The sequence below is a fragment of the Rhinoraja longicauda genome, chromosome 3, assembly GCF_053455715.1.
Source record: "Rhinoraja longicauda isolate Sanriku21f chromosome 3, sRhiLon1.1, whole genome shotgun sequence".
Classification (NCBI taxonomy): Eukaryota; Metazoa; Chordata; class Chondrichthyes; order Rajiformes; family Arhynchobatidae; genus Rhinoraja; species Rhinoraja longicauda.
Window position 1 is genome coordinate 41,260,060 of NC_135955.1, and position 25,720 is coordinate 41,285,779.

General features: G+C 51.6%; 1 protein-coding gene across 3 annotated transcripts in view; it reads left to right on the forward strand.

Moving 5' to 3' along the window:
- The window catches only part of xpa (xeroderma pigmentosum, complementation group A), a 50,637-nt gene extending 27,558 nt beyond the window's left edge, over positions 1–23,079 (forward strand). For all 3 annotated transcript variants that reach the window (XM_078396939.1, XM_078396938.1, XM_078396937.1), the window contains exons 4-7: positions 14,484–14,589; positions 17,020–17,185; positions 22,380–22,497; positions 22,881–23,079. In XM_078396939.1, coding sequence (XP_078253065.1) covers positions 14,484–14,589; positions 17,020–17,185; positions 22,380–22,497; positions 22,881–23,032 — 542 coding nt within the window. In that variant the 3' untranslated portion in view covers positions 23,033–23,079. The remainder of the gene's footprint in view (positions 1–14,483; positions 14,590–17,019; positions 17,186–22,379; positions 22,498–22,880) is intronic.
- Positions 23,080–25,720: the final 2,641 nt, after the last annotated feature.

Below are 25,720 nucleotides of genomic sequence, written 5' to 3' on the forward strand. Positions count from 1 at the left end.
GGAAACCCTACGAGGACGGGCACAACGGGGAAAGAGGGGTACTGGGAAAAGGGGAGGTCCTCCTCCCTCCCCCCCTTCCCTCCCCCCTCCCCTCCCTCCCCCTCCCCCCTACCCCCTCCCTCCCCTCTCCCTCCCCCCTCTCCTCCCCTCCCCCCCTCTCCTCCCCTCCCCCTCTCTCTCCCCCCTCCCTCCCCCCTGCCCCCCTCCCTCCCCCTCCCCTCTTCCCTCCCCCCCCCTCCCCTCTTCCCTCCCCCCTTCCCTCCCCCCAACCCTCCCCCTTCCCCCCCCCCACTCCCCTCCCGGCTACAATGGAAACCCTACGAGGACGGGCCCAACGGGCACACTTGTGCTAGTATACTACTAAAACTCAGATCTTGTATATATATATTTTTTGGGTTTGACCTGAATTATTTGATATATTTATTTGTTCGTATCAGCGATTGCGGCAAAACGGTGAACAGTAGCGTGACGGTTTTCGCACAGCCTTAATCGCCAACCTCCCAAACGACCGGCCGTGATATTTTCATTTGATTTAGTCGCATGTTTTTTAAGTTACAGAGGTTTTAAAGCGCTGCCCCCCCCCCGCCTTTTCAGGGGGGCGCTGCGGTGCGGATTTAGTCTTCAGCTTGTGATGTCACAATGCCCCTGTGAGATGAGCTCGAGCTGACCCCCCTCCCCCCCCTTCAGCGTGTGATGTCACAATGGACAAGCAGCTGCTATTGGGTGTCTACTCTTTACAAATTTACATCTTTTTATTTTTATTTCAAGGTCTTCAGCTTGTGACGTCACAATGCTTGGGTGAGATGGGCTACATTGTTGCGAAAAGCAACTGATTGTTTTTTAAAGTTGTGTTTTTTATTGCAAGTCACTTAACATACACAGGTCAGCATGGGGCCCCTATGCTCGTGGGCCACCGGGGCAAGTGTTTCGAAAAAAGAAAGGGGAGGTCCCCCTTCCCCCCTCCACCCCTTCCTCCCCACTCCATTCCACCTCCATCCCCACTCCCTCCCCCCCTCCTCCCTCCCCATCCCTCCCCACCTCCCTCACCCCTCGGGGACGGGCCCAATGGGGAAAGAGGGGTACTGGGAAAAGGGGAGGTCCCCCTCCCTCCCCCCTTCCCCCTCCCTCCCTCCACCTCCCCCCTTCCCCTCCCCCCCTTCCCCCCTCCCACCCCATCCCCCTCCCCTCCCCCCTCCACCCCCCTCCCCTCCTCCCTCCCTCCCCCCTCCCTCTCCGCCTCCCGGTTACAATGGAAACCCTACGAGGACGGGCCCAACGGGGAAAGAGGGGTACTGGGAAAACGGGTGGTCCGTTTTATTTCTGACCTTTTTTTAAAAAGTCTTCAGGTTGTGACATCACAATGCTTGTGTGAGATGGGTGCTACATTGTTTCAAAAAGCAATAAAAAGATCGCCATGAGAAGCACTTAGTCACCGGGAATGTTGCCAAAAAAGCACTAATTGTTTTAAAGTAGTGTTTTTTGTTATTGCAAGTCACTTAACATACACAGTTCAGCATGGGGCCCCTATGCTCGTGGGCCACCGGGGCAAGTGTTTCGAAAAAAGCACAGAGTGTGTCTGGGGGAGAGAAAGAATGGGGGGGGGGTCTGAGAATGGGGACTGGGGAGGGGGACAACAGGGGTCGTTGCGGAGGGGGGCTTGGTGGTGGGGGAAAGAGGGGTACTGGGAAAAGGGGAGGTCCCCCTTCCCCCCTCAACCCCTTCCTCCCCCCTCCTTCCCACCTCCATCCCCACTCCTTCCCCCCCTCTTCCCCAACTCCCTCCCCCCTCCGTCCCCACCTCCCTCACCCCTCCCCCCTAACTCCCCTCCCCCCCTAACTCCCCACCTTCCCTCCATCCCTAGCCCCCTCCCTCCACCCTTCCATCCCTCTCCCCCTCCTTCCACCCTCCCTCCCCCCCTTCCGGTTACAATGGAAACCCTACGGGGACGGGCCCAACGGGGAAAGAGGGGTACTGGGGAAAGGGGAGGTCCCCCTCCCTCCCCCTCCCTCCACCCCCTTCCCCCCTCCCCCCCTTCTTCCCTCCCCTTCCCCCTCCCCTCCCCCCTCCCCTCCTCCATCCACACCTCCCTCCTCCCTCCCTCCCCCCTCCCTCCCCGCCTCCCGGTTACAATGGAAACCCTACGAGGACGGGCCCAACGGGGAAAGAGGGGTACTGGGAAAAGGGGAGGTCCCCCTCCCTCCCCCCTTCCCCACTCCTTCCCCCTCCCTCCCCCTTCCCCCTTCCCTCCCCCTTCCCCCCTTCCTCCCCCTCCCCCCCACCCCCCTCCCTACCCTCTCCCTCCCCCCTTCCCTCCCCCCAACCCTCCCCCTTCCCCCCCCCCACTCCCCTCCCGGCTACAATGGAAACCCTACGAGGACGGGCCCAACGGGCACACTTGTGCTAGTATACTACTAAAACTCAGATCTTGTATATATATATTTTTTGGGTTTGACCTGAATTATTTGATATATTTATTTGTTCGTATCAGCGATTGCGGCAAAACGGTGAACAGTAGCGTGACGGTTTTCGCACAGCCTTAATCGCCAACCTCCCAAACGACCGGCCGTGATATTTTCATTTGATTTAGTCGCATGTTTTTTAAGTTACAGAGGTTTTAAAGCGCTGCCCCCCCCCCTTTTCAGGGGGGCGCTGCGGTGCGGATTTAGTCTTCAGCTTGTGATGTCACAATGCCCCTGTGAGATGAGCTCGAGCTGACCCCCCTCCCCCCCCCCTTCAGCGTGTGATGTCACAATGGACAAGCAGCTGCTATTGGGTGTCTACTCTTTACAAATTTACATCTTTTTATTTTTATTTCAAGGTCTTCAGCTTGTGACGTCACAATGCTTGGGTGAGATGGGCTACATTGTTGCGAAAAGCAACTGATTGTTTTTTAAAGTTGTGTTTTTTATTGCAAGTCACTTAACATACACAGGTCAGCATGGGGCCCCTATGCTCGTGGGCCACCGGGGCAAGTGTTTCGAAAAAAGAAAGGGGAGGTCCCCCTTCCCCCCTCCACCCCTTCCTCCCCACTCCATTCCACCTCCATCCCCACTCCCTCCCCCCCTCCTCCCTCCCCATCCCTCCCCACCTCCCTCACTCCTCGGGGACGGGCCCAATGGGGAAAGAGGGGTACTGGGAAAAGGGGAGGTCCCCATCCCTCCCCCCTTCCCCCTCCCTCCCTCCACCTCCCCCTTCCCCTCCCCCCCTTCCCCCCTCCCACCCCATCCCCCTCCCCTCCCCCCTCCACCCCCCTCCCCTCCTCCCTCCCTCCCCCCTCCCTCTCCGCCTCCCGGTTACAATGGAAACCCTACGAGGACGGGCCCAACGGGGAAAGAGGGGTACTGGGAAAACGGGTGGTCCCGTTTTATTTCTGACCTTTTTTTAAAAAGTCTTAAGGTTGTGACATCACAATGCTTGTGTGAGATGGGTGCTACATTGTTTCAAAAAGCAATAAAAAGATCGCCATGAGAAGCACTTAGTCACCGGGAATGTTGCCAAAAAAGCACTGATTGTTTTAAAGTAGTGTTTTTTGTTATTGCAAGTCACTTAACATACACAGTTCAGCATGGGGCCTCTATGCTCGTGGGCCACCGGGGCAAGTGTTTCGAAAAAAGCACAGAGTGTGTCTGGGGGAGAGAAAGAATGGGGGGGGGTCTGAGAATGGGGACTGGGGAGGGGGACAACAGGGGTCGTTGCGGAGGGGGCTTGGTGGTGGGGGAAAGAGGGGTACTGGGAAAAGGGGAGGTCCCCCTTCCCCCCTCAACCCCTTCCTCCCCCCTCCTTCCCACCTCCATCCCCACTCCTTCCCCCCCTCTTCCCCAACTCCCTCCCCCCTCCGTCCCCACCTCCCTCACCCCTCCCCCCTAACTCCCCTCCCCCCCTAACTCCCCACCTTCCCTCCATCCCTAGCCCCCTCCCTCCACCCTTCCATCCCTCTCCCCCTCCCCCCTCCTTCCACCCTCCCTCCCCCCCTTCCGGTTACAATGGAAACCCTACGGGGACGGGCCCAACGGGGAAAGAGGGGTACTGGGGAAAGGGGAGGTCCCCCTCCCTCCCCCTCCCTCCACCCCCTTCCCCCCTCCCCCCCTTCTTCCCTCCCCTTCCCCCTCCCCTCCCCCCTCCCCTCCTCCATCCACACCTCCCTCCTCCCTCCCTCCCCCCTCCCTCCCCGCCTCCCGGTTACAATGGAAACCCTACGAGGACGGGCCCAACGGGGAAAGAGGGGTACTGGGAAAAGGGGAGGTCCCCCTCCCTCCCCCCTTCCCCCTCCCTCCCCCTTCCCCCCTCCCTCCCCTTCCCCCCTTCCTCCCCCTCCCCCCCACCCCCCTCCCTACCCTCTCCCTCCCCCCTCCCCTCCCTCCCTCCCCCTACCCCCTCCCTACCCTCACCCTCCCCTCCCCCTCCCCCCTCCCTCACCTCCTCTCTCCCTCCCCCTTCCCTACCCCCCACTCCCCTCCCGGTTACAATGGAAACCCTACGTGGACGGGCCCAACGGGCACACTTGTGCTAGTCTATATACTATTAAAACTCACTTCTTGTGTATATTTTTTTGGGGGGTTTGACCTGGTATGCGCGTAACAACGGTTTCTCTGATTTCGTCAAAACGGTGAACCGTAGCGCCACGATTTTTGCACCACCTTAATCACCACGCGGTTATCTGCTGCAAAATTGTTTTTTATTTAATTCGGTCGCATGTTTTTTAAGTTACAGAGGTTTTAAAGCGCTCCCCCCCCCCCCCTAATTTATAGGGGGCGCTGTGGTGCGGATTTATTGAAGGTCTTCAGCTTGTGATGTCACAATGCCCCTGTGAGATGAGCTCGAGCTGACCCCCCTCCCCCCCCCCTTTAGCGTGTGATGTCATAATGGACAAGCAGCTGCTATTGGGTGTCTACTCTTTACAAATTTACATCTTTTTATTTTTAACCTTTTTTTTCAAGGTCTTCAGCTTGTGACGTCACAATGCTTGTGTGAGATGGGTTCTACATTGTTGCGAAAAGCAGCTGATTGTTTTTTAAAGTTGTGTTTTTTATTGCAAGTCACTTAACATACACAGATCAGCATGGGGCCCCTATGCTCGTGGGCCACCGGGGCAAGTGTTTCGAAAAAACAAAGGGGAGGTCCCCCTTCCCCCCTCAACCCCTTCCTCCCCACTCCTTCCTACCTCCATCCCCACTCCCTCCCCCCCTCCTCCCCAACTCCCTCACCATCACTCCCCACCTCCCTCACCCCTCGGGGACGGGCCCAACGGGGAAAGAGGGGTACTGGGAAAAGGGGAGGTCCCGCTCCCTCCTTCCCCCCCTCCCTCCACCTCCCCCCTTCCCCCCTTCCCCCCTCCCCTCCCACCCCTTCCCCCCTCCCCTCCCCTCCCCTCTTCCCTCCCTCCCCCCTCCCTCCCCGCCTCCCGGTTACAATGGAAACCATACGAGGACGGGCCCAACGGGGAAAGAGGGGTACTGGGAAAAGGGGAGGTCCCCCTCCCTCCCCCCTTCCCCCTCCCCTCCCCCCTTCCCCCTCCCCTCCCCCATCCCTCCCCCTCCCCCCCATACCCCCCTCCATCCCCTCTCCCTCCCCCCTTCCTGTAGATCAGTGCATGTTCCTTTAACATAGTGACCTCACCACTACTAACCACTCCCCATTGTCTCTTGTATAATTGTAGCTTCCCCACCTCCAGCTCGCTCTCTAGTTCCAGTGATGACCACGGACAGCTAGGGCACAACATGTGTTTAGTGAAATTAATAAACAATATCCAGTAAAAGACTCTGTGTGCAAAGGACGTCTCTTTACATGGTGTCAGAGCGGTAGACTTGCGTCTCCTGTTTATCGGGTTTTTATTTTTAGCATTTGTTCGTCCCAGTTGTGTCCCATCCTTCCACTTTGCCATGGCTCCCTCGTGTCGTCGTCCGGACACGCTTGTTTTTGATGAGGACATAGTGCACCGCTGGACTGTCTTCCAGCGGGACTACGAGCACTATATAGCGATTGCCCATCCTGATGCAACTGCTGCGATAAAAGCTCACCTGCTCCTCAACCTGGCTGGTCCGGAGGCAATGGAACGCTATGCGTCGTTCGAATTCGTCCCTCCGGAGGACCGCAACGACCCGGTATGTCTCATGGCTAAGTTCACTGCCCTGTGCGATATACCCACCAATAACATTATCGAACGTTTCAACTTTTTCTCGCGGCGTCAGACTCCAGGGGAGCACGTTGACGCCTTCATTGCATCCTTAAGACATATGGCTCGGCGGTGCCGCCTTCAAACGATTACACCCGACGAGATGATCAGGGACGTCCTGGTCAACGGTCTCCTAAACTCTAAGCTGCGGGATGAGCTCCTGATGAAGCCTGACCTGTCGCTAACGGACGCCATACATGCCGCACGCATGGCCTCTGCTGTTGGCTCAGTATCTCGGCCGGCGCCCCAGGACATAAATTTCACCGGCCGCCGGCGATTGAATGACCCGCAGACCAGGGTCACCCCCTCCGCGCCCACTATGGTCACCCCTCGCAGATGCCCAAACTGCAACTTCTCGTCACACAGGTATAACGTTTGCCCAGCGCAGGGCAAAACTTGTAATTCCTGCGGGAGGCAGAACCATTTTTCTGCAGCTTGTCGTTCTCGTGGGAGACCTGTCCCTGCTCCTAGAAGGAGTCTAAACAACCTTGCGACCGATGATAGCGCAACCGGTTCCCGGTACCAACATGAGGAACTCCATGGCTCAGATACGACTTCCTCCCATGGAGACTCTATGCTGTTTTCGCTTTTGGGTGCACCTGCATTGATAACGGATCCATCCGTGCATGTTACAGTCAATGGACACTCCTTCCCTGCCAAGGTCGATACTGGGGCTTTTGCAAATGTTATGTCTGTGGGCCTCTTCGAGCAGATAAGCTCGGGGGAGAGGGTTACTCCTGACAACTCCCGCCTCCATGCCTATGGGGGAGGTGTTCTGATTGCCGTGGGAAAGGCAACGGTTATCTGTACTGTTCTGGAGACCTCTCGGCCCCTCACGTTCCTCCTGCTAGCATCCGACAACGTCACCCTGCTGGGCGCCCGTGCATGCCAGGACTTTGGTTTGGTCTCATTCCACCGCGACATCCACCTGGTGCAGGCCCCCATGGACCCCCTGATCGAGTACCCTGACCGATTTGATGACGTCCTGGGGAAGCTGCCCTGTGCCTACAAGATCGTTGTGGACCCGGGGGTCGACCCAGTGGTCAGACCGGCCCACCGTGTGTCTTTTGCCATGAAGGGCCGCGTGGAGTCCACACTACGTGGCATGGTGGACATGGGCATCCTCAAGGAGGTGAGTGCCCCCACCCAGTGGGTCTCCACCATGGTGGTCGCTGCCAAAAAGGACGCGAGCGAGATCAGGATCTGCATCAACCCCAAGGACCTGAACCTGGCTATTAAACGCCCGCACTACCCCATGCGGACGGTGGAGGACGTCGCGGCACAGGTCGGTCCAGCCACAGTTTTCTCGGTCCTGGATGCCAAGAGCTCCTTTTGGCAGATCCCGCTGGATGCACGTTCCTCCTTCCTGACCACCTTCAGCACACCGATCGGCAGGTTCCGTTTCCTCCGCATGCCTTTTGGGATCAACTCGGCAAGCGAGGTTTTTCAGCGTACGATGGAGCAGCTGTTTGCTGGGTTGCCGTGCGCCATCATTGTGGATGACATCCTGGTGTACGGGAGGGACGTCGCTGAGCATGACCGACACCTCCGCCAAGTCCTGGACAAGGCTCGTGAGATCAACCTCAAGCTTAATCGAAGGAAGTGTCGGTTCCGCGTTGAGGAAGTCACCTACGTCGGCCACGTTTTCACGGCGGGGGGCCTGAAGCCAGACCCCGAGAAGACGGCGGCGATCACCAAAATGCCCGCTCCCACTGACGTGCCCGGCCTGCAGCGCTTCCTGGGCATGGTCAACTACTTGGGTAAGTTCATACCCGACCTCAGCGAACTGAGTGCCCCCCTGAGGGAGCTGACCAAGAAGGACAATGCCTGGGTCTGGCTCCCGCACCACCAATCGGCCTTCGTGGCCCTGAGGTCCAGACTCGCACGGACCCCCACTTTGCAGTTCTTCGACCTGAACAGGCCAATCGTCCTCACCTGCGATGCATCTCGGTTCGGCCTTGGTGCTGCCTGCTTGCAGCTCTACGACGACCGACAACTGCCCGTCTCCTATGCCTCTCGCACAATGACCCCTGCTGAACAGCGCTACGCCCAGATAGAAAAGGAGCTCCTTGCCGTGGTGTTCGCGTGCTCCAAATTCAGAGACTACGTTCTTGGAAAAACTTTCACCATCGAAACTGACCACCAGCCGCTGGTCTCTATTTTAAACAAGCCCATCCACGCAGCCTCGTCCCGCTTGCAGCGAATGATGCTGCAGCTGCAGCGTTTCACATTCAAAATCGTGTACCGCAAAGGCAAGGAGATGTTCGTGGCAGACACTTTGTCCCGTGCCCCACTACCTTCCACTTCCCGCCATCCGTACGAATCGGCTGACCTGATGGTGTTGAACGTCAACATCGTTCCATCTTGGCAGATGCAGTCACTGGTCACACACACTGCCGCTGATCCGAACCTTCAACAGCTTGAGGGCGTCATCCGCCGTGGCTGGCCTGAACGACGGTCTTCCCTGCCGGCTGGTGCCGTGCCCTACTTCCTGGTTCGGGATGAACTGGTGCTGCACGCGGGCGTGGTGGTGAAGGGTCACAAGGTTGTGGTGCCGGCTGCGCTGCGAGATCACTACTTCCAGACTGCCCACAACGGACACCCAGGGGTGGAGGCCACGTTATCCCAGGCCCAAGCACAGTTTTACTGGCCTGGCATGGTCAAGGACATCCGGGACAGGGTCTCCGCCTGCGCTGCCTGCAACAGCCTATTACCTCATCAGCAGCGCCAGCCTCTCCTGCAGCAGCCGGCTCCCGAGTTGCCGTGGATGGCTGTTGCCGCTGATATTTTCGAGTGGCGTGGCAAACACTACCTGGTCCTGGTGGACTCCTACTCCAGCTGGTTCGAGGTGGACCTGCTGCCGTCCCTCACGTCTGCTGCCGTCATCGGGAAGCTTCGCCGCCACTTCTCTACCTTTGGTTCCCCGGCATCCCTCCAGTCCGACAACGGCAGCCAGTTTACCAGCGCGGAGTTTGCTGCTTTCGCCACCCGGTGGAACTTTCGCCACATCACCAGCAGCCCCGAGTACCCGCAAAGCAATGGACTTGCAGAGCGCGCTGTCCGCAGCGCTAAGGAACTGATGGAACGTTGCCGGCTTGACAATTCGGACTTGTACCTTGCCCTCCTCAACCTCCGCAACATCTCCCGGGACCCCGCGCTCGGTTCCCCTGCCCAGCGCCTCATGTCCCGCACCACTAGACCCCCTATCCCCGTCTCCCAGCAATCCCTGCAACCCACGGCTCGGAGCCCTGCCGCTGTCAGGGAGCGCTTCACTGAAAAGCAGCTCATTCAGAAGCGCTCCTTTGACAAATCGTCCCGTCCCCTTCCACCTCTGTTCGCTGGCCAGGTTGTCCGGATGGAGTCCACCTCCGGTCACCACCGGCTGGCCGTGGTCGTCGGCAATGCTGACTCTCCACGGTCGTACCTGGTCAACTACGAGGGCACCGTGTATCGTCGTACCCGCCAGCACCTGATGCTGGTAAACGAGCCTGCACCGCCTCCCGCGGTCCCGTATTCACCTCCCGTCCAGTCCCCGGTGCCTGATGTGCCTCCTGCTCCGGTACATCCGCAGTCGCCCCAGCCCCCTTCCCCTCCCTCGCCTGCGCGTGTATCGCTTCCCAGTCCTCCTCCTTCCCCTGGTTCCCCAGCCTCTGTACCCGCACCCGTCCATGCTGTTCCTTCGACCGGAGGGGATGGTGCGTTGCGCACCCCGCTCTGGGAGAGTGGTCAGGCCGCCTGTCCGGTACGGTGTGTACGAGTAGTCTGTGTTGTGCTGCATTCTATCTGCTCCCTGCTTGTAGTTTGAGCCTAGCGCATGAGCCGTGGTCACTTTTGTTTCCAAGAGGAAGGATGTAGATCAGTGCATGTTCCTTTAACATAGTGACCTCACCACTACTAACCACTCCCCATTGTCTCTTGTATAATTGTAGCTTCCCCACCTCCAGCTCGCTCTCTAGTTCCAGTGATGACCACGGACAGCTAGGGCACAACATGTGTGTAGTGAAATTAATAAACAATATCCAGTAAAAGACTCTGTGTGCAAAGGACGTCTCTTTACACTTCCCCACTCCCCCACCCCTCCCCTCCCCCTCCCCTCCTCCCTCCACACCTCCCTCCTCCATCCCTCCCCCTTCCCTCCCTCCCCTCCTCCCGGTTACAATGGAAACCCTACAAGGACGGGCCCAACGGGGAAAGAGGGGTACTGGGAAAAGGGAAGGTCCCCCCCTTCCTCCCTACCCCTCCCCTCCCCCCTCCACACCTCCCTCCCTCCCCCTTCCCTCCCCCCCACTACCCTCCCGGTTACAATAGAAACCCTACGAGGACGGGCCCAACGGGGAAAGAGGGATACTGGGAAAAGGGGAGGTCCCCCTCCCCCCTCCCACCACCTCCCCCCCTTCTCCCCTCCCCCCCTTCTCCCCTCCCCCCTTCTCCCCTCCCCCCTTCCCTCCCCTCCTCCCTACCTCCCTCCTCCCTCCCTCCCCGCCTCCCGGTTACAATGGAAACCCTACGAGGACGGGCCCAACGGGGAAAGAGGGGTACTGGGAAAACGGGTGGTCCCCCTCCCTCCCCCCTTCCCCCTCCCTCCCCCTCCCCCCTACCCCCTCCTTCCCCCCCTTCCCCCCTCCCCCTCCCTCCCCCTACCTCCCCCTCCACACCTCCCTCCTCCCTTCCCTCCCCCCCCCACTCCCCTCCCGGTTACAATGGAAACGCTACGAGGACGGTCCCAACGGGGAAAGAGGGGTACTGGGAAAAGGGGAGGTCCCCCTCTCTCCCCCTCCCCCCCTCCCCTCCCCCTCCCCTCCTCCCTCCATTCCTCCCTTCCCTCCCTCCCCTCCTCCCGGTTACAATGGAAACCCTACGAGGACGGGCCCAACGGGGAAAGAGGGGTACTGGGAAAAGGGGAGGTCCTCCTCCCTCCCCCCCTACCCCCCTCGCTCCCCTCTCCCCTCCCCTCCCCCCTCCCCCTCCCCCCTCCCTCCCCCCCTCCCTCCCCTCTCCCTCCCCCCCCTTCCCCCCTCCCCCTTCCCCCTCCCCCCCTCCACACCTCCCTCCTCCCTCCCTCCCCCTTCCCTCCCCACCACTCCCCTCCCGGTTACAATGGAAACCCTACGAGGACGGGCCCAACGGGCACACTCGTGCTAGTATACTATTAAAACTCAGATCTTGTTTATATATATTTTTTGGGTTTGACCTGAATATTTGATATGTTCGCGCGTAACAGCGATTGCGGCAAAACGGTGAACCGTAGCGCGACGGTTTTCGCACCGTCTTAATCGCCAACCTCCCAAACGACCGGCCGTGATATTTTCCATTTGATTTAGTCGCATGTTTTTTAAGTTACAGAGTTTTTAAAGCGCTGCCCCCCCCCCCCTTTTCAGGGGGGCGCTGCGGTGCGGATTTAGTCTTCAGCTTGTGATGTCCAATGCCCCTGTGAGATGAGCTCGAGCTGACCCCCCTCCCCCCCCCCTTCAGCGTGTGATGTCACAATGGACAAGCAGCTGCTATTGGGTGTCTACTCTTTACAAATTTACATCTTTTTCTTTTTAACCTTTTTTTTCAAGGTCTTCAGCTTGTGACGTCACAATGCTTGTGTGAGATGGGTTCTACATTGTTGCGAAAAGCAGCTGATTGTTTTTTAAAGTTGTGTTTTTTATTGCAAGTCACTTAACATACACAGATCAGCATGGGGCCCCTATGCTCGTGGGCCACCGGGGCAAGTGTTTCGAAAAAAGAAAGGGGAGTTCCCCTTCCCCCCTCAACCCCTTCCTCCCCACTCCTTCCCACCTCCATCCCCACTCCCTCCCCCCCTCCTCCCCAACTCCCTCCCCATCCCTCCCCACCTCCCTCACCTCTCGGGGACGGGCCCAATGGGGAAAGAGGGGTACTGGGAAAAGGGGAGGTCCCCCTCCCTCCCCCCTTCCCCACTCCCTCCCCCCTCCCTCCACCTCCCCCCTTCCCCCCTCCCCCCCCCTTCCCTCCCCTCCACCCCCTTCCCTCCCCTCCTCCCTCCACACCTCCCTCCCTCCCCCCTCCCTCCCCGCCTCCCGGTTACAATGGAAACCCTGCGAGGACGGGCCCAACGGGGAAAGAGGGGTACTGGGAAAACGGGTGGTCCCCCTCCCTGCCCCCTCCCCCCCTCTCCCTCCCCCCTTCCCCCCTCCCCTCCCCCCTCCGTCCCATCCCCCATCCACACCTCCCTCCTCCCTTCCCTTCCCCCCACTCCCCTCCCGGTTACAATGGAAACCCTACAAGGACGGGCCCAATGGGGAAAGAGGGGTACTGGGAAAAGGGGAGGTCCCCCTCCCTCCCCCCTCTCCCCTCCCCCTCCCCTCCTCCCTCCCTCCCACTTCCCTCCCTCCCCTCCTCCCGGTTCCAATGGAAACCCTACGAGGACGGGCCCAACGGGGAAAGAGGGGTACTGGGAAAAGGGGAGGTCCCCCTCCTTCCCCCCTCCCTCCCCTCTGCCTCCCCTTCCCCCTCCCCTCCCCCTCCCTCCCCCTCCCCCCTACCCCGCTCCCTCCCCTCTCCCCCCCTTCCCCCCTCCCATCCCCCCCTCCCCTCCCCCCTCCACACCTCCCTCCCTTCCCTCCCCCCCACTCCCCTCCCGGTTACAATGGAAACCCTACGAGGACGGGCCCAACAGGCACACTTGTGCTAGTATATTACTAAAACTCTGTTTGTTTGTTCATGAAAATAGTTTGGGGCTTGACACAGCCAAAACGGTATACGAAAGCGCGACAATTTTAGGCCCACCATTCCCCCATGGATGGAATAAACCCACTTTTGTTACTCTTTAAAATCAAATTACCGTATAAACTTTAAGAAATGCGCTCCCCCCCCCCCCCCCCCCCCCCCCGGAGAACCAGCGGGAGGACCAGCACCCGTCCCGGCGTGCCCCGCGCCTGACCCTCCCATGGTGCAGCGTGCGGCAGAGCGTCTAGCAATATGGCCGTCCCCACCGATCAAGCAGCAGGAGAGGCTTCGGCTTCACACCCGGCCCGCACGAGAAATGGGGCTGAGGTCAGTGCCTTCTCCCTGTCCACCCTTGCGCATCCATGGCCCTGGGAGACACTGCCCGCCCGGCAACGGCTCCATGGCCTCGCCACCGTTCCCCGCCACAGATTGCAGCCGAGCTGCAGGAGACGATTCAGCTCCGCAGGAGAGGCCCACAGGAGAAACGGGGCCGAGGTCACTGCTTTTTCCCTGCCCCCCTTGCCCGGCTACGGGGGCACTTCCCGCCCGGCAATGGCTCCACGGTTGGGCTGAGGGAGGGAGGGCGGGCGGGGGGGGGGGGGCAGGGATGGGGGAGGGCAGGGATGGGGGAGGGGGGTCGGGGGAAGGGGAGGGGAGCGAGGAGGATGGGGGAGGGGAGAGGGTGCTGCACCAATGCAGGAGAGGTTTGGACCCAATGGGTCTTCTTAAAGCTTGCTGCTCAACTGACCTCAACACTCAGTTTGTTTGGAATAGATTCTATGCTTTTGTATTATATGCTTTGTTTAAAAAGAAACAGAAAAAATCCTGTATAACATTTCTAAAACCCTTCTGCCACCTTCAAGGATTTGTGTGCACACATCCCTTTTATAATATAACCTGTTAATTTACATTACTTCCTCTTATCTTTGCTAACAAACTGATTGACTACACACCTGTGTTAAAACATTATCTGAACTTTACTCCTTATTGCACAGTCTGTGTTTATTTTAATGGCTTATTGCATTTCAAGTTTCATGTCATTAGCAAGCTTTGAAAATGCATGTTATTGACCCAGACATTGGGTATATTAAAATGATCATTGGTCCAACACAATTATATCATTCCAGTTCAGTTTGCAAAATAACCATTCACACTGCTTTCTAATTAGTTTCTTGTTTGTTTTAATATCCACACTGATCCTTTCATCCCACTATGGCATCAGTATGACTAAAAGTACTTTGTCATGAGCATGTTGAATATGCATGTACACACTATCAACTACTCTACTGTCAACAACCTTCTGCATTGCTTGTTGGTTATAGAGCTATGAAAAAAATCACATACTTGTTTGGATACTATTTTGGAATTTTTGACACAAAATTAAAAATATATATCTGAAGAATGGCATTGGCAAGCGTGCAGAATTTACAACAGTACTGTACAGCAACCCACAAGATTTTTAACCTTTCATTCAGCCAGCAATACTGTGTACAATGTGGTATTGTTGTAAATTGCAGCCAAATGCTCATGTTTGCACCTGATGACATTTTTTCAGTGCCGTTTATTGCTGAGGTTGCCATTTCAGTCCCTTGCTTAAAACGTGCATCTATCTTCACAGGACCTTTCATGGAATTTGATTATTTATTATGTGAAGAATGTGGTAAAGAGTTCATGGATTCCTTTCTGAGCAGTCGCTTTGATCTTCCTGTCTGTGACAACTGCAGGTACTGTTGGTATAAAACTGTGGTATGAGAATAAAATAGCAATGAAATCAACACATAATAATTAAAAGGGTAGGATTCTTAGTGAGAGGAAATATTCATGTATAACATGAAAATGGAAAATTATGTTAAGATGCACAGAATTTGCAGAGGGCAGAAATTTTAGGATGGGATTGATTGCATGATGGTAGAATATAAGAATATGATTGTTTTTTTAAGTAAGGTCACCACCTTTGAGAGAAATTAACCAAGTAAACATAACACTTTCAAAAATACAAGTTGAAGGTTAGACACTAGAAGTAGGAAATGTATTTTTTCTTGGGTATAGGCTTCACTGGTAAGATCATTATTTACTGTTCATCTGTGGTAGCCTAAGAAATATTATGCACAGATAGTGGTTGATAAGATTGCAGTTCTTCCTAGGTCAATAAAGAGCCAACCACATGGACATGAGGGAATAATGGTTAAAAAAATAGGCAGAGGCTCTTTACAAGACCCATGTGCATTCAGATAAAAATATAAAACACATTCAACAGTCAACAACAGTCAACAGAGCTTTATTTGTCATTCGGTACCAAGGTACCGAACGAAACTACATAGCAGTCACACAAAAAAAAAAAGAACACAAGACACATGACCCCAACACAAACGTCCATCACAGTGACTCCAAACACCCCCTCACTGTGATGGAGGCAAAAAAACTTCCACTCTCTTCCCCACGCCCACGGACAGACAGCTCGTCCCCGACCGACCCGCACAGTCCCCGCAAGGGGATGGAAGTCCCCGCGGCCGAGAGAGAAGGGCACTGAAACGTCTCGCGGCCGAGCCGGGCGATGGAAGGCCCCGCGGCCGAGCCGTGCGCAGCTAAGCCCCGCGGCCAAGCCGCACCGGGCGATGTTAAGTCCAGCGGCCGAGCCGCACCAGCGATGAAAAGTCCCGCGGCCGAGCCGCGCCGGGCGATGTTAGGCCCCGCGGCCGAGCCGCACCGGGCACTGTTAAGTCCAGCGGCCGAGCCGCACCGGGCGATGTTAGGTCCCGCGGCCGAGCCGCACCGGGCGATGGAAGGCCCCGCGGCCAAGCCGCACCGGGCACTGTTAAGTCCAGCGGCCGGGCCGCACCGGGCGATGTTAGGTCCCGCGGCCGAGCCACGCCGGGCGATGGAAGGCCCCGCAGCCGAGCCGCACCCCGCGCCGTGAGGAAGAGACCTAACATCGGGAACTGAGCACACAGCCTTGAAGTGCCCCTATGCTGGTGGTCAGCAAGGAGGTGGTGTTGTTACCAATTGTATTGATTTGAGGTCTGCTGATGAGCAAGTTAAGAATTCAGTTGCATCAGGATGAACACAGGTTCATTGAGTTTGGAAGTGATGATGGTCGATGAACAACAATCTGACGTACATGTTCCTGTTGTCCAAGTAGTCCAGCACAGTGTGGAGAGCTGTTTATCGGTTATGGCCATTGGTTAATTTCCCAAGGAATTGGGTTGACCATTCAGGACAAAAATGGGAAGAAATTCCTTCATCCAGAGGACAGTGAATCTTTGGAATTCTTTCCATGAAGGCTGCAGAGAATTGGTTGCTGATTATTCCCAAGCTGGATTAAGAGTTGGTTGGATATTAAGGGAATCAAAGAACACCGAGTTAGTGGTGCTGAGGTAAAGGCTTGGCCACGACGCGATTGAATGTTCAAACGGGTATGTGTTCCTATGTTTAGATCCCAAATTGATCTCAGAAGGATTTAACAGCTGGCAATGCACTATCCTCTGATTTTAATGGCTGTTAAGGCTGTAATTTTAAGACTGATACTGAGGTATTTCAACATTCAGTAAATTAATTATTTAGAATTATATATTTAGGAAAAATATCCTAAAATGTTTGCTAATTAAAATGTTAAACACGAATAACTAAATAAAGAAACTTCCACTTTGGTAACCATAGCTATACAAATCCCATTGAAATCATTCAGTGGGCTTGGTATTTGCATTGAAGTTCTGCAGTTTTCACATCAGGCTGACTTCCAGCATTTCAATTTGGAGCATTTGCCAGAATATCAGCTCAGTGTATTTTTGAGTTGTATAGACAATTGTTTAGGTCTATTTTTAATTAAAAATCTGGGGTTTATAAGATTTTTGTTAATCACAGGTATTAATGGAAATTGGATAAAAACTGTGTAATTAGTTGAATCAGCCATGTAATGAGCCTATTGATAGAGTAGGCTTGAAGGGTTAAATAGCCTCCCACTGTTCCTTTACTTTTATTGATGAGTATTCTAGGAATAGGTGTACAATATTAAAAGAAACAAGATCGTGCACATAGTCATTCATACGAATGTTTCTTTCTGGGGCCTTAGTTTGATCAATGGCAGAGGAGAGACCTTTAGATTCCTCCATCAGCAACTAAAAGCCTCGGTAACGGGTTTTCTGATTTAAACACAGAGATAACGAAGAGAAACACAAACTTATCACTCGAACGGATGCCAAGCAAGAATTTCTATTGAAGGACTGCGACCTGGACCAAAGAACTCCTGCACTCAAATTTACTCTGAGGAAAAATCCGCATAACATTCAATGGGGTGAAATGAAACTTTACCTGAGGCTGCAGGTGGGTACATTACAAACTGTTGTACTCTGCTAAACAATCAATCAAGGATCAAGTGCATCCCTGGAGGATCTTCGGGAACTAAGGAGTGAAATAAAAAAAGGAGATCAGAAGGGCTAAAAGGGGCCAGGAGATAGCTCTGGCGGGTAGCATTAAGGACAATCCCAAAAGATTTTATAAATACATAAGGGGGAAAAGGGTAACTAGAGAGAGAGAGTGGGACCTCTCAGGAATCAAAGCGGTCACCTCTGTGTGGAGCCACAGGAGATGGGCAAGGTCCTCAATGAGTTTTTCTCCTCTGTATTTACCGAGGAGAAAGACAGTAGAATGGAGGAACTTGGAGCAGTCAATAGAAATGTCTTGAGAGCAGCCAGTGTTACTGTCGAAGAAGTACTGAAGGTACTGTCGTGTATGAAGGTAGACAAATCTCCAGGGCCTGATCAGACATATCCGAGGACATTGCGGGAAACTAGAGAGGAAATTGCAGGAGCCCTGGTTGAAATTTACGAGTCGTCCTTAAATATAGGAGAGGTGCCAGAAGACTGGAGGGTGGCAAATGTTGTGCCTCTTTTCAAGAAGGGTTGCAGGAAAAATGCTGGGAACTGTAGGCCAGTGAGTTTAACATCTGTAGTTGGAAAGTTATTAGAGGGTATTCTGAGGGACAGGTTATACAGGCATTTGGATGAGTAAGGTCTGATTAGGGATAGTCAGCATGGTTTTGTACGTGGGAGGTCGTGTCTCACAAATCTGATTTTTTTGAAGACGTGACCAAAAATGGTGATGAGGTTAGAGCTGTAGATGTGTACATGGACTTCAGTACATTCAACAAGGTTCCGCATGGTAGGCTGCTCTGGAAGATTAGATCGCACGAGTTCCAAGGATAGCTGAATGGATAGCAAATTGACCATGGAAGGAAGCAGAGGGTGATGGTGGAAGGTTGCTTCTCAAACTGGAGGCCTGTGACTAGTGGTGTGCTTCAGGGTTCGGTACTGGGCCTGTTACTGTTACATCAATGATTTGGATGAGAGCATACTGGGTAAGATTAGCAAGTTTGCCGATGATACAAAAGTGAGTAGTTTTGCAGATAATGAAGATGGTTGTGAAAGATTGCAGCAGGATCTGGATTGATTGGCCAGGTGGACGGAGGAATGGTTAATGGAATTTAACACAGAGAAGTGTGAGGTGCTGCATTTTGGGACGTAGAACAAGGATATAACCTACAATGTAAATGGTAGGCCTCTGGGTAGTGTTGTAGAGCAGAGGAGTGCAGGTGCATGGTTCCTTGAAGGTCGAGTAGGCTGGGTACTATTCCATGGAGCGCAGGAGGATGAGGGGAGATCTTATAGAGGTTTACAAAATCATGAGAGGAATAGATCGGGTAGATGCACAGAGTCTCTTGCTCGGAGTAGGGGAATCGAGGACCAGAGGACATAGGTTCAAGGTGAAGGGGAAAAGATTTAATAGGAATCCGAGGGGAAACTTTTTCACACAAAGGGTAGTGGATGTATGGAACAAACTGCCAGAGGAGGTAGTTGAGGCTGGGACTATGCCATCGTTTAAGAGACAGTTAGACAGGTACGTGGATAGAACAGATTTGGAGGTATATGGACCGAGCGCAGGCAAGTAGGACTAGTGTAGCTGGGACATTGTTGGCCAGTGTGGGCGAGTTGGGCTGAGGGCCTGTTTCCACATTGTATCAATCTATGACTCTTTGACAGGTTTGGAGGGATATGGACCAAACGCGAGCAGGTGGGACTAGTGTAGCTGGGACATGTTGGCTGGTTGGGCAAGTTGGGTTGAAGGGCCTGTTTCCACACTGTATCACTCTATAACCCAATGCACATTTTCAGGATGCAGGGAAGAAAGGGCCCGAAACTAATAATCACAGGATAGCGCAAAATTATGCCTATCATTTGGAATAAAACTAATTTAAGATGAAGCTGCATATGCAATGGTTAATGACAGCTATCATTTTTTAATCAGTTCAGGTAAATGCGGAATAATCGATACATTCATGTAAAATTAGCTAATTTTATCAAAGATTTTTGAGGTATGTTCCTGCTCTATCAGAAAACAGATATTTTCTTGAAGCATGATATTCTTTTTGCAAATTATCTTTAAGTGGCTGGTGGATTATTGCATTCGAGTGGAAAATGCATTGACCCTGTTCCATTCAGGCAGATGAGGTCACAGTGTAATCACACATTTACAGAGAAGATGAAATACCCACAGACGGACAGAAATTTGTGCTTGAGTCATATGCTGTCTTTCTCCAGAAGATGGCAGTGGACCATTTTCTTCAACCATTATCAAGTTGAGTTTATTTTCCTCTGCACAAGTGGGGTATGGTAAAGGTACAATTAAAATCTTGCTTGCAACAGCATCACAGGCACATAGACTCAGACAAACACACAAAAAATAAATTATCCAAATTACACAATTCTGCCACAGTCTAAAAGGACTGTTGGAGGAAAAGATTAGTTGAAAACAATTTAGAAAAAACACAAGTGCATGGTGGTGCAAGAGGTGGCCCATAATGTTGCTGAGGTAGGACTGTGCGGGTCAGTTAAAGAACCTGATAGTTGTAGGAAAGTAGTTGTTCCTGATCCTGGTGGTGAGGGACTAAAGACTTCTGTACCTTCTGTCAGATGGTAGAAGCGAGAAGAGGGAATGTCCCGATGATGGGGATCCTTGACGATAGATGCTGCCACCTTGAGGCAGCACCTTGCAGAGATCTCCGATGGAGGGGAGGACTGTGTCTCTGCTGAGTTCACCACTCTCTGCAGCCTCTTGTGTTCTTGTGCGTTGGATTGCTGTAAGCATGTTTACAGTGATGTGGGGTAGTGAAGAATAGCATTTGACCCAGCAGTAGGAAGGAACAGAGATAAAGGCAGGTGCAGCAGGCAGTGAGGAAAGTTAATGGCATGTTGGTCTTCATTGTGAGAGGATTTGAGTTTAGGAGCAAGGAGGTCTTACTGCAGTTGTCGAGGGCCCTGGTGAGACTGCACCTGCAGTATTGTGTGCAGTTTTGGTCTCCAAATTTAAGGACATTATTGATATTGATGGATTGCAGCGTAGGTTCACCAGGTCAATTCCCGGGATGGCGGGACTGACATATGAAAGGATTTTCTTTGTGGATTTTAGCTCTGCATTCAACACCATTGTGCCAGAGCAACAACACTCCAAACTCTCCCAGTTGACTGTTCCTGAACCTCTCTGTCAGTGGATCACCAACTTCCTTACTGGAAGCATCATGTGAGGCTGGGAAAGCACATCTCTGACTCGCAGACCCTCAGCATAGGAGCACCGCAAGGCTGCGTACTCTCCCCTCTCCTTTACTCTCTCTACACCAACGACTGCACGTCCACAGACTTCTCTGTCAAGCTTCTCGAGTTTGCGGACGACACAACCCTGAATGGACTGATCCAGGATGGGGATGAATCTGTCTACAGACAGGAAGTGACACAGCTGTAGCTCAATGCTCTTAAGACAGTGGAATTGATTGTTGACTTTAGGAGAGCCCCCCCTCCCCCCCCCACTCACCATCAACAACATCAGTCACATCTGTGGAGTCATTTAAGTTCCTGGGAACCATCATCTCCAAGGACCTTAAATGGGAGGCTACCATCGACTCCAGTCAAAAATGCCCAACAGAGGATGCACTTCCTGTGGCAGCTGAGAAAACACAATCTGCCACAGGCAATGGTGGTCCAGTTTTACACTGCCATCATAGAGTCTGTTCTCACCTTCTCCATCATGCTCTGGTTTGGCTCAGCCACCAAGCATGACATCCGAAGGCTGCAGCGCATCGTTCAATCAGCTGAGAAGGTTGTTGGCTGCAACCTTCCCCCCATGGACGAACTGTGCACTGCAAGGGCCAGGAAGCGAGCGGGTAAGATCATCTCTGACCCCTCTCACCCTGGCTACAAACTCTTTGAAGCACTTCCCTCTGGAAAGCGACTCCGGACTGTCAAAGCTGCCACAGCCAGACTGAAAAACAGCTTTTTTCGACGAGCAGTAGCTCTACTCAACAACCAAGTCTGTAGTATAAGAAAATAACTGCAGATGCTGGTACAAATCGATTTATTCACAAAATGCTGGAGTAACTCAGCAGGTCAGGCAGCATCTCGGGAGAGAAGGAATGGGTGACGTTTCGGGTCGAGTCAGTCTGAAGAAGGGTCTCGACCCGAAATGTCACCCTTTCCTTCTCTCCCAAGATGCTGCCTGACCTGCTGAGTTACTCCAGCATTTTGTGAATAAACCAAGTCTGTAGCCTCCTTTTGCTCTGGTATTTTATTTCATTCTTCACATGTTTAAATTATAGTTTTATTCTTAATTGTTTACTGTATATCATGTTGTTACTTGCCAGCAAAGCACCAAGGCAAATTCCTTGTATGTATGTATACATGCATGTCTAATAAAACTTATTCAGTTCAATTCAAGAATGGGTCGACTGGGCTTGTATTCACTGGAATTTAGATGAGAGGGGATCTTATAGAAACCATATAAAACTCTTAAAGAATTGGACAGGCAAGATGCAGGAAAAATGGTCCAATGTTGGGGGAGTCCAGAACCAGGGGTTACAGTTTAAGAATAAGGGGTAGGCCACTTAGGAATGAGATGAGGAAAACTTCTTCACCCATAGAGTTGTGATCTGGAATTCTCTGCCACAGAAGGCAGTGGAGGCCAATTCACTGGATGTTTTCAAGAGAAAGTTAGATTTAGCTCTTGGGGCTAAAGGAATCAAGGGATATGGGGAAAAAGCAGGAACAGGATACTGATTTTAGATGATCATATTGAATGGCCAGCTCGAAGGGCCAAATTACCTACTCCGGCACCTATTTTTCTAAGTTTCTATGTAAATGTTCACATCAGCACGTCATATAACTTGGAGGGAATGATGGAGGGCAAGGTTTTGGAAACATGCTGCAATACATGCTGCAGATAATACACAGCTCCTGGTAGATGATTTGCTAATAGATGACTGCTTGGCCCTGGATGATGACCAATTTCTTGCATTGCTGCAGCTGAATCCATGCAGCCATGAGTAGAGTTCAATGCATTGTTCTGCACCAGACCTTCATCCATTTCTTGTCCCCTGGATATACTGGTTCTTTTAATCTGCTATAACACCTTTAATATTGCTACTTTCACCAAACAAGAAATACAACTGCTCATCTTTCTGCTTTATCTTCAGATAGTAAAACGGTCCTTAGAAGTGTGGGGTAGTGAAGAGGCTTTGCAGCAGGCTAAAGAAACAAGGCAAGAGAACAGAGAGAAAACGAAGCAAAAGAAGTTTGATAAAAAAGTGAAAGGTGAGTATGTTAACCCTCAAATCCCATGCTAAATTTAATTGGTGCCTGGAGACCAGGTCAGAGGATTCTGTGTGTGGAATAGTGCAGGCCAGCTATCCATAAGAATAAGTAAAATAATTCTAACAAATCGGGTTTAAAAAAAATCCAGTTTCCCTTCACAACTTTGTTACAATTCTAGTATGAAGAGTATTGGAACAGCAATTAGTGCCCTCAAATTGTAAAATTATTTTTGGAAATGATGATAGAAATCACACGTTAGTTGGCAATTCATGATTTATTTACAATTTATAAAACAGCAGTTGTTTACACGATCCCTGCCGTTCAAATGTTACTACGTGTTGGTCTCAGCCTTTGTAATTGGGTCTTGCCGTTGCTGTATATAGAGCTTCGCCGAACCGTGAGGAGTAGCCTGTGGAAAAAGGAATCTGCCTCACATCAACATGAGTATGGGCCAGAAGTATACCTTGAAGAGGAAGATGAGTATAAGAAGACCTGTGCAACATGTGGCCACCAATTAATTTATGAAAAAATGTGACTTGATCTAATGGCTCCTGTATAGAATGTAGATTTGTCACTTTAAGAATTGTATAAAGTTTATTTTTAATAAATCAATTTGTGCAGAGTTGTTTATTTACATTTCTTTGGTATAATTGTTTATTGCAGATTACTCTTTCACACCCAAAGCTTGATTGGTCACATTGAACTTGTAGAAAATGAGAAAAATTGGTCACATTGAACTTGTAGAAAACAAAATCTCAACCATAATGGATTGAGAATTTAAATTTACTTTTTATTAGATGGTATCAGTTAATTCATAGGATTGCTAACCAATTACATGGGTTATGGTCTAATACAGATGCTCCCCGACTAACGATATTTCGACTTTGCAACGGTGTAAATGCCAACGCAGCTCGCTTCCGGCCACGTGATCAGGTGCATTAAATGCATTTCTACTTACGATATTTTCGGTTTCCGATGGGTTTCTCAGAACGTAATCCCATTTTGTACTTGTATGTTCATCTTGCGTCCCAACGGTAAGATGGCCGTGGGATCCGCGCATGCTCAGTTGTGGAGGGGGAGGGGGGGATAAGGGGGGATGGTGTGGGTGCTAGACCAATGCAGGAGAGGTTTGGGCCCAACGGGCCCACCCTTTTCTAGTTTCTTATAAATTCATAGAGGCCCTTTCTGCTAGGAATCAAATGATCTGAGAAGTGGAGGGCAAGTAGCAAATATCGTTGGTGGCTATGTTCAGCTCAGTCCCTGCATAATAGGCAAACATGCAGCTGGATTTTTTTTGACAAGGTGCTGGAAATGAGACCCTTCCTCAGACTATTTGGAGTAGGGGGGAGAATGCTGGAAAAGAGAGATGGGAGGCACAACTAGTCTGAAGAAGGGTTCCAACCCAAAATATCACATATGCATTCCCTTCAGAGGCCGCGTGATCTGGTGAGTTCCTCCAGTACTCTGTGTTTTGCGTGATTTTCTGAGTCAAAATATACTGGACCTGAAATTTTATGGCATTGGAAATGTTCCAGGTTCACATGCCCCATCTGAATCTCACAGAATTAATTCAATTGCAGAGTTAATAGGGCAAGATAGTGGGAATGTATAATTGCTTATACAGTGGAGTACGGCGACAGAGTTGCTGCCTTACAGCGCATGCAGTGCCAGAGACCCGGGTTTGATCCCGACTATGAATGCTGTCTACGGAGTTTGTGCGTTCTCCCCATGACCATGTGGGTTTTCTCTGAGATCTTTGGTTTCCTCCCACACTCCAAAGCTGTTAAGGTTTGTAGGTTAAATGGCTTGGTATAAGTTTAAATTGTCCCAAGTGCGTGTCGGATGGTGTTAATATGTGGGGATCAGTGCGGACTCGGTGGGCCGAAGGGCCTGTATCTAAACTAAACGAAGCTTGATAAAGTGAATTCAACTATCATTTCCATACATTACCCTGCAGCAGGAGATAGTTAATTCTCTTCAAGTCTTTTTTTTGGATATGCAACTCAGGTTGCCACCTCAAATCAAAGGTCGTCTTGACAGTCAATTAGACTGTTGGGTCAGTATCCTAGAATATAATCATTTTAACCTTTGGGGAAAAAAAAGATTATCCAGAGAAAAATCAACTGGTTCATCAAATTCATATCAGACACTGTTCTGCAACTAAGCATTTCAACTGTCAATGGTTAGCAATAATGTAACCTGAAGGCAAGAGATTAAATGCTAAACTAAAAAATGGCAATAGTACAGATGGTCAGGCAAATCTTCAATCTTCATCATTCAACGATCATGCCAATTCTCTGGTGGTCCTTTTTTGATTCTCATATCCAACTTTCCTTTTCAAATTTGAATTTACACCTGGGCTGAGCATCCACAATTGAGAATGTATTTCCACTCTCATTCCACACTGTCCATCTATTTCCTCCCCAGCCAGAGGAAATTGCCTTTCAGAGTCAATCCTTTCAAACTCGCTGAATCTTGCATGTTTCAGTGTGATCATTTTGCAGTCCATCAAGTTTAATCTCATCATACTCGTATTTCTCATCAATGGTTCCTGGGAAGAGAGGTTGACTAATCTTTTTAATCTATACTGCACTCATTTCAAGGCAAATATAATCTTTCCCAGACACTGACCAAAATTACAAATGAAATAAAAGCAGCAAATCCCAGAAATACACAGTATGTCAGACAGTATAAGAGCAGAGAGGCTGAACTACTATTTTAGGTTGCTTTCATTAGAACTGGTACAGTCAATAGACTGCTGCATTACTACAAATCAACGGAAGATGAAATAGCTCCTACTCTGACTCACTGGTAACTTTGCTTCAGTTTCTCGCCTTCCAAATGTTTTTGTGCATTCTTCCCGCCCAACATTTTTGTTTATTCATTTTAGTTGTCTGTATACTTTTACACATCTTCATAGACGTCCTTCAGGGGTGAAGATTTGCCACTCTGGTTCTATTGTAGCTGAAAGCTATGCTTTTCAAAAACTGGTGTAACAGCAAGGATTGTATGTTCTACTTCAACCCCCATCCAATAAAGATCAACCTTCTATTTGTTTTTTTCAATTGCTAGTAGTACCTGCCTTGACCTATTTCCATGTATATAATATTCATTAGTTTTATTACATTTAAAAGATTTTTGATTCTTCCTGTTAACACGAACAACCTAAGTTTCCCACATTGCTGCCAATGTCCTTTTCCGTGGCCCTTTACACTTCCCAGGC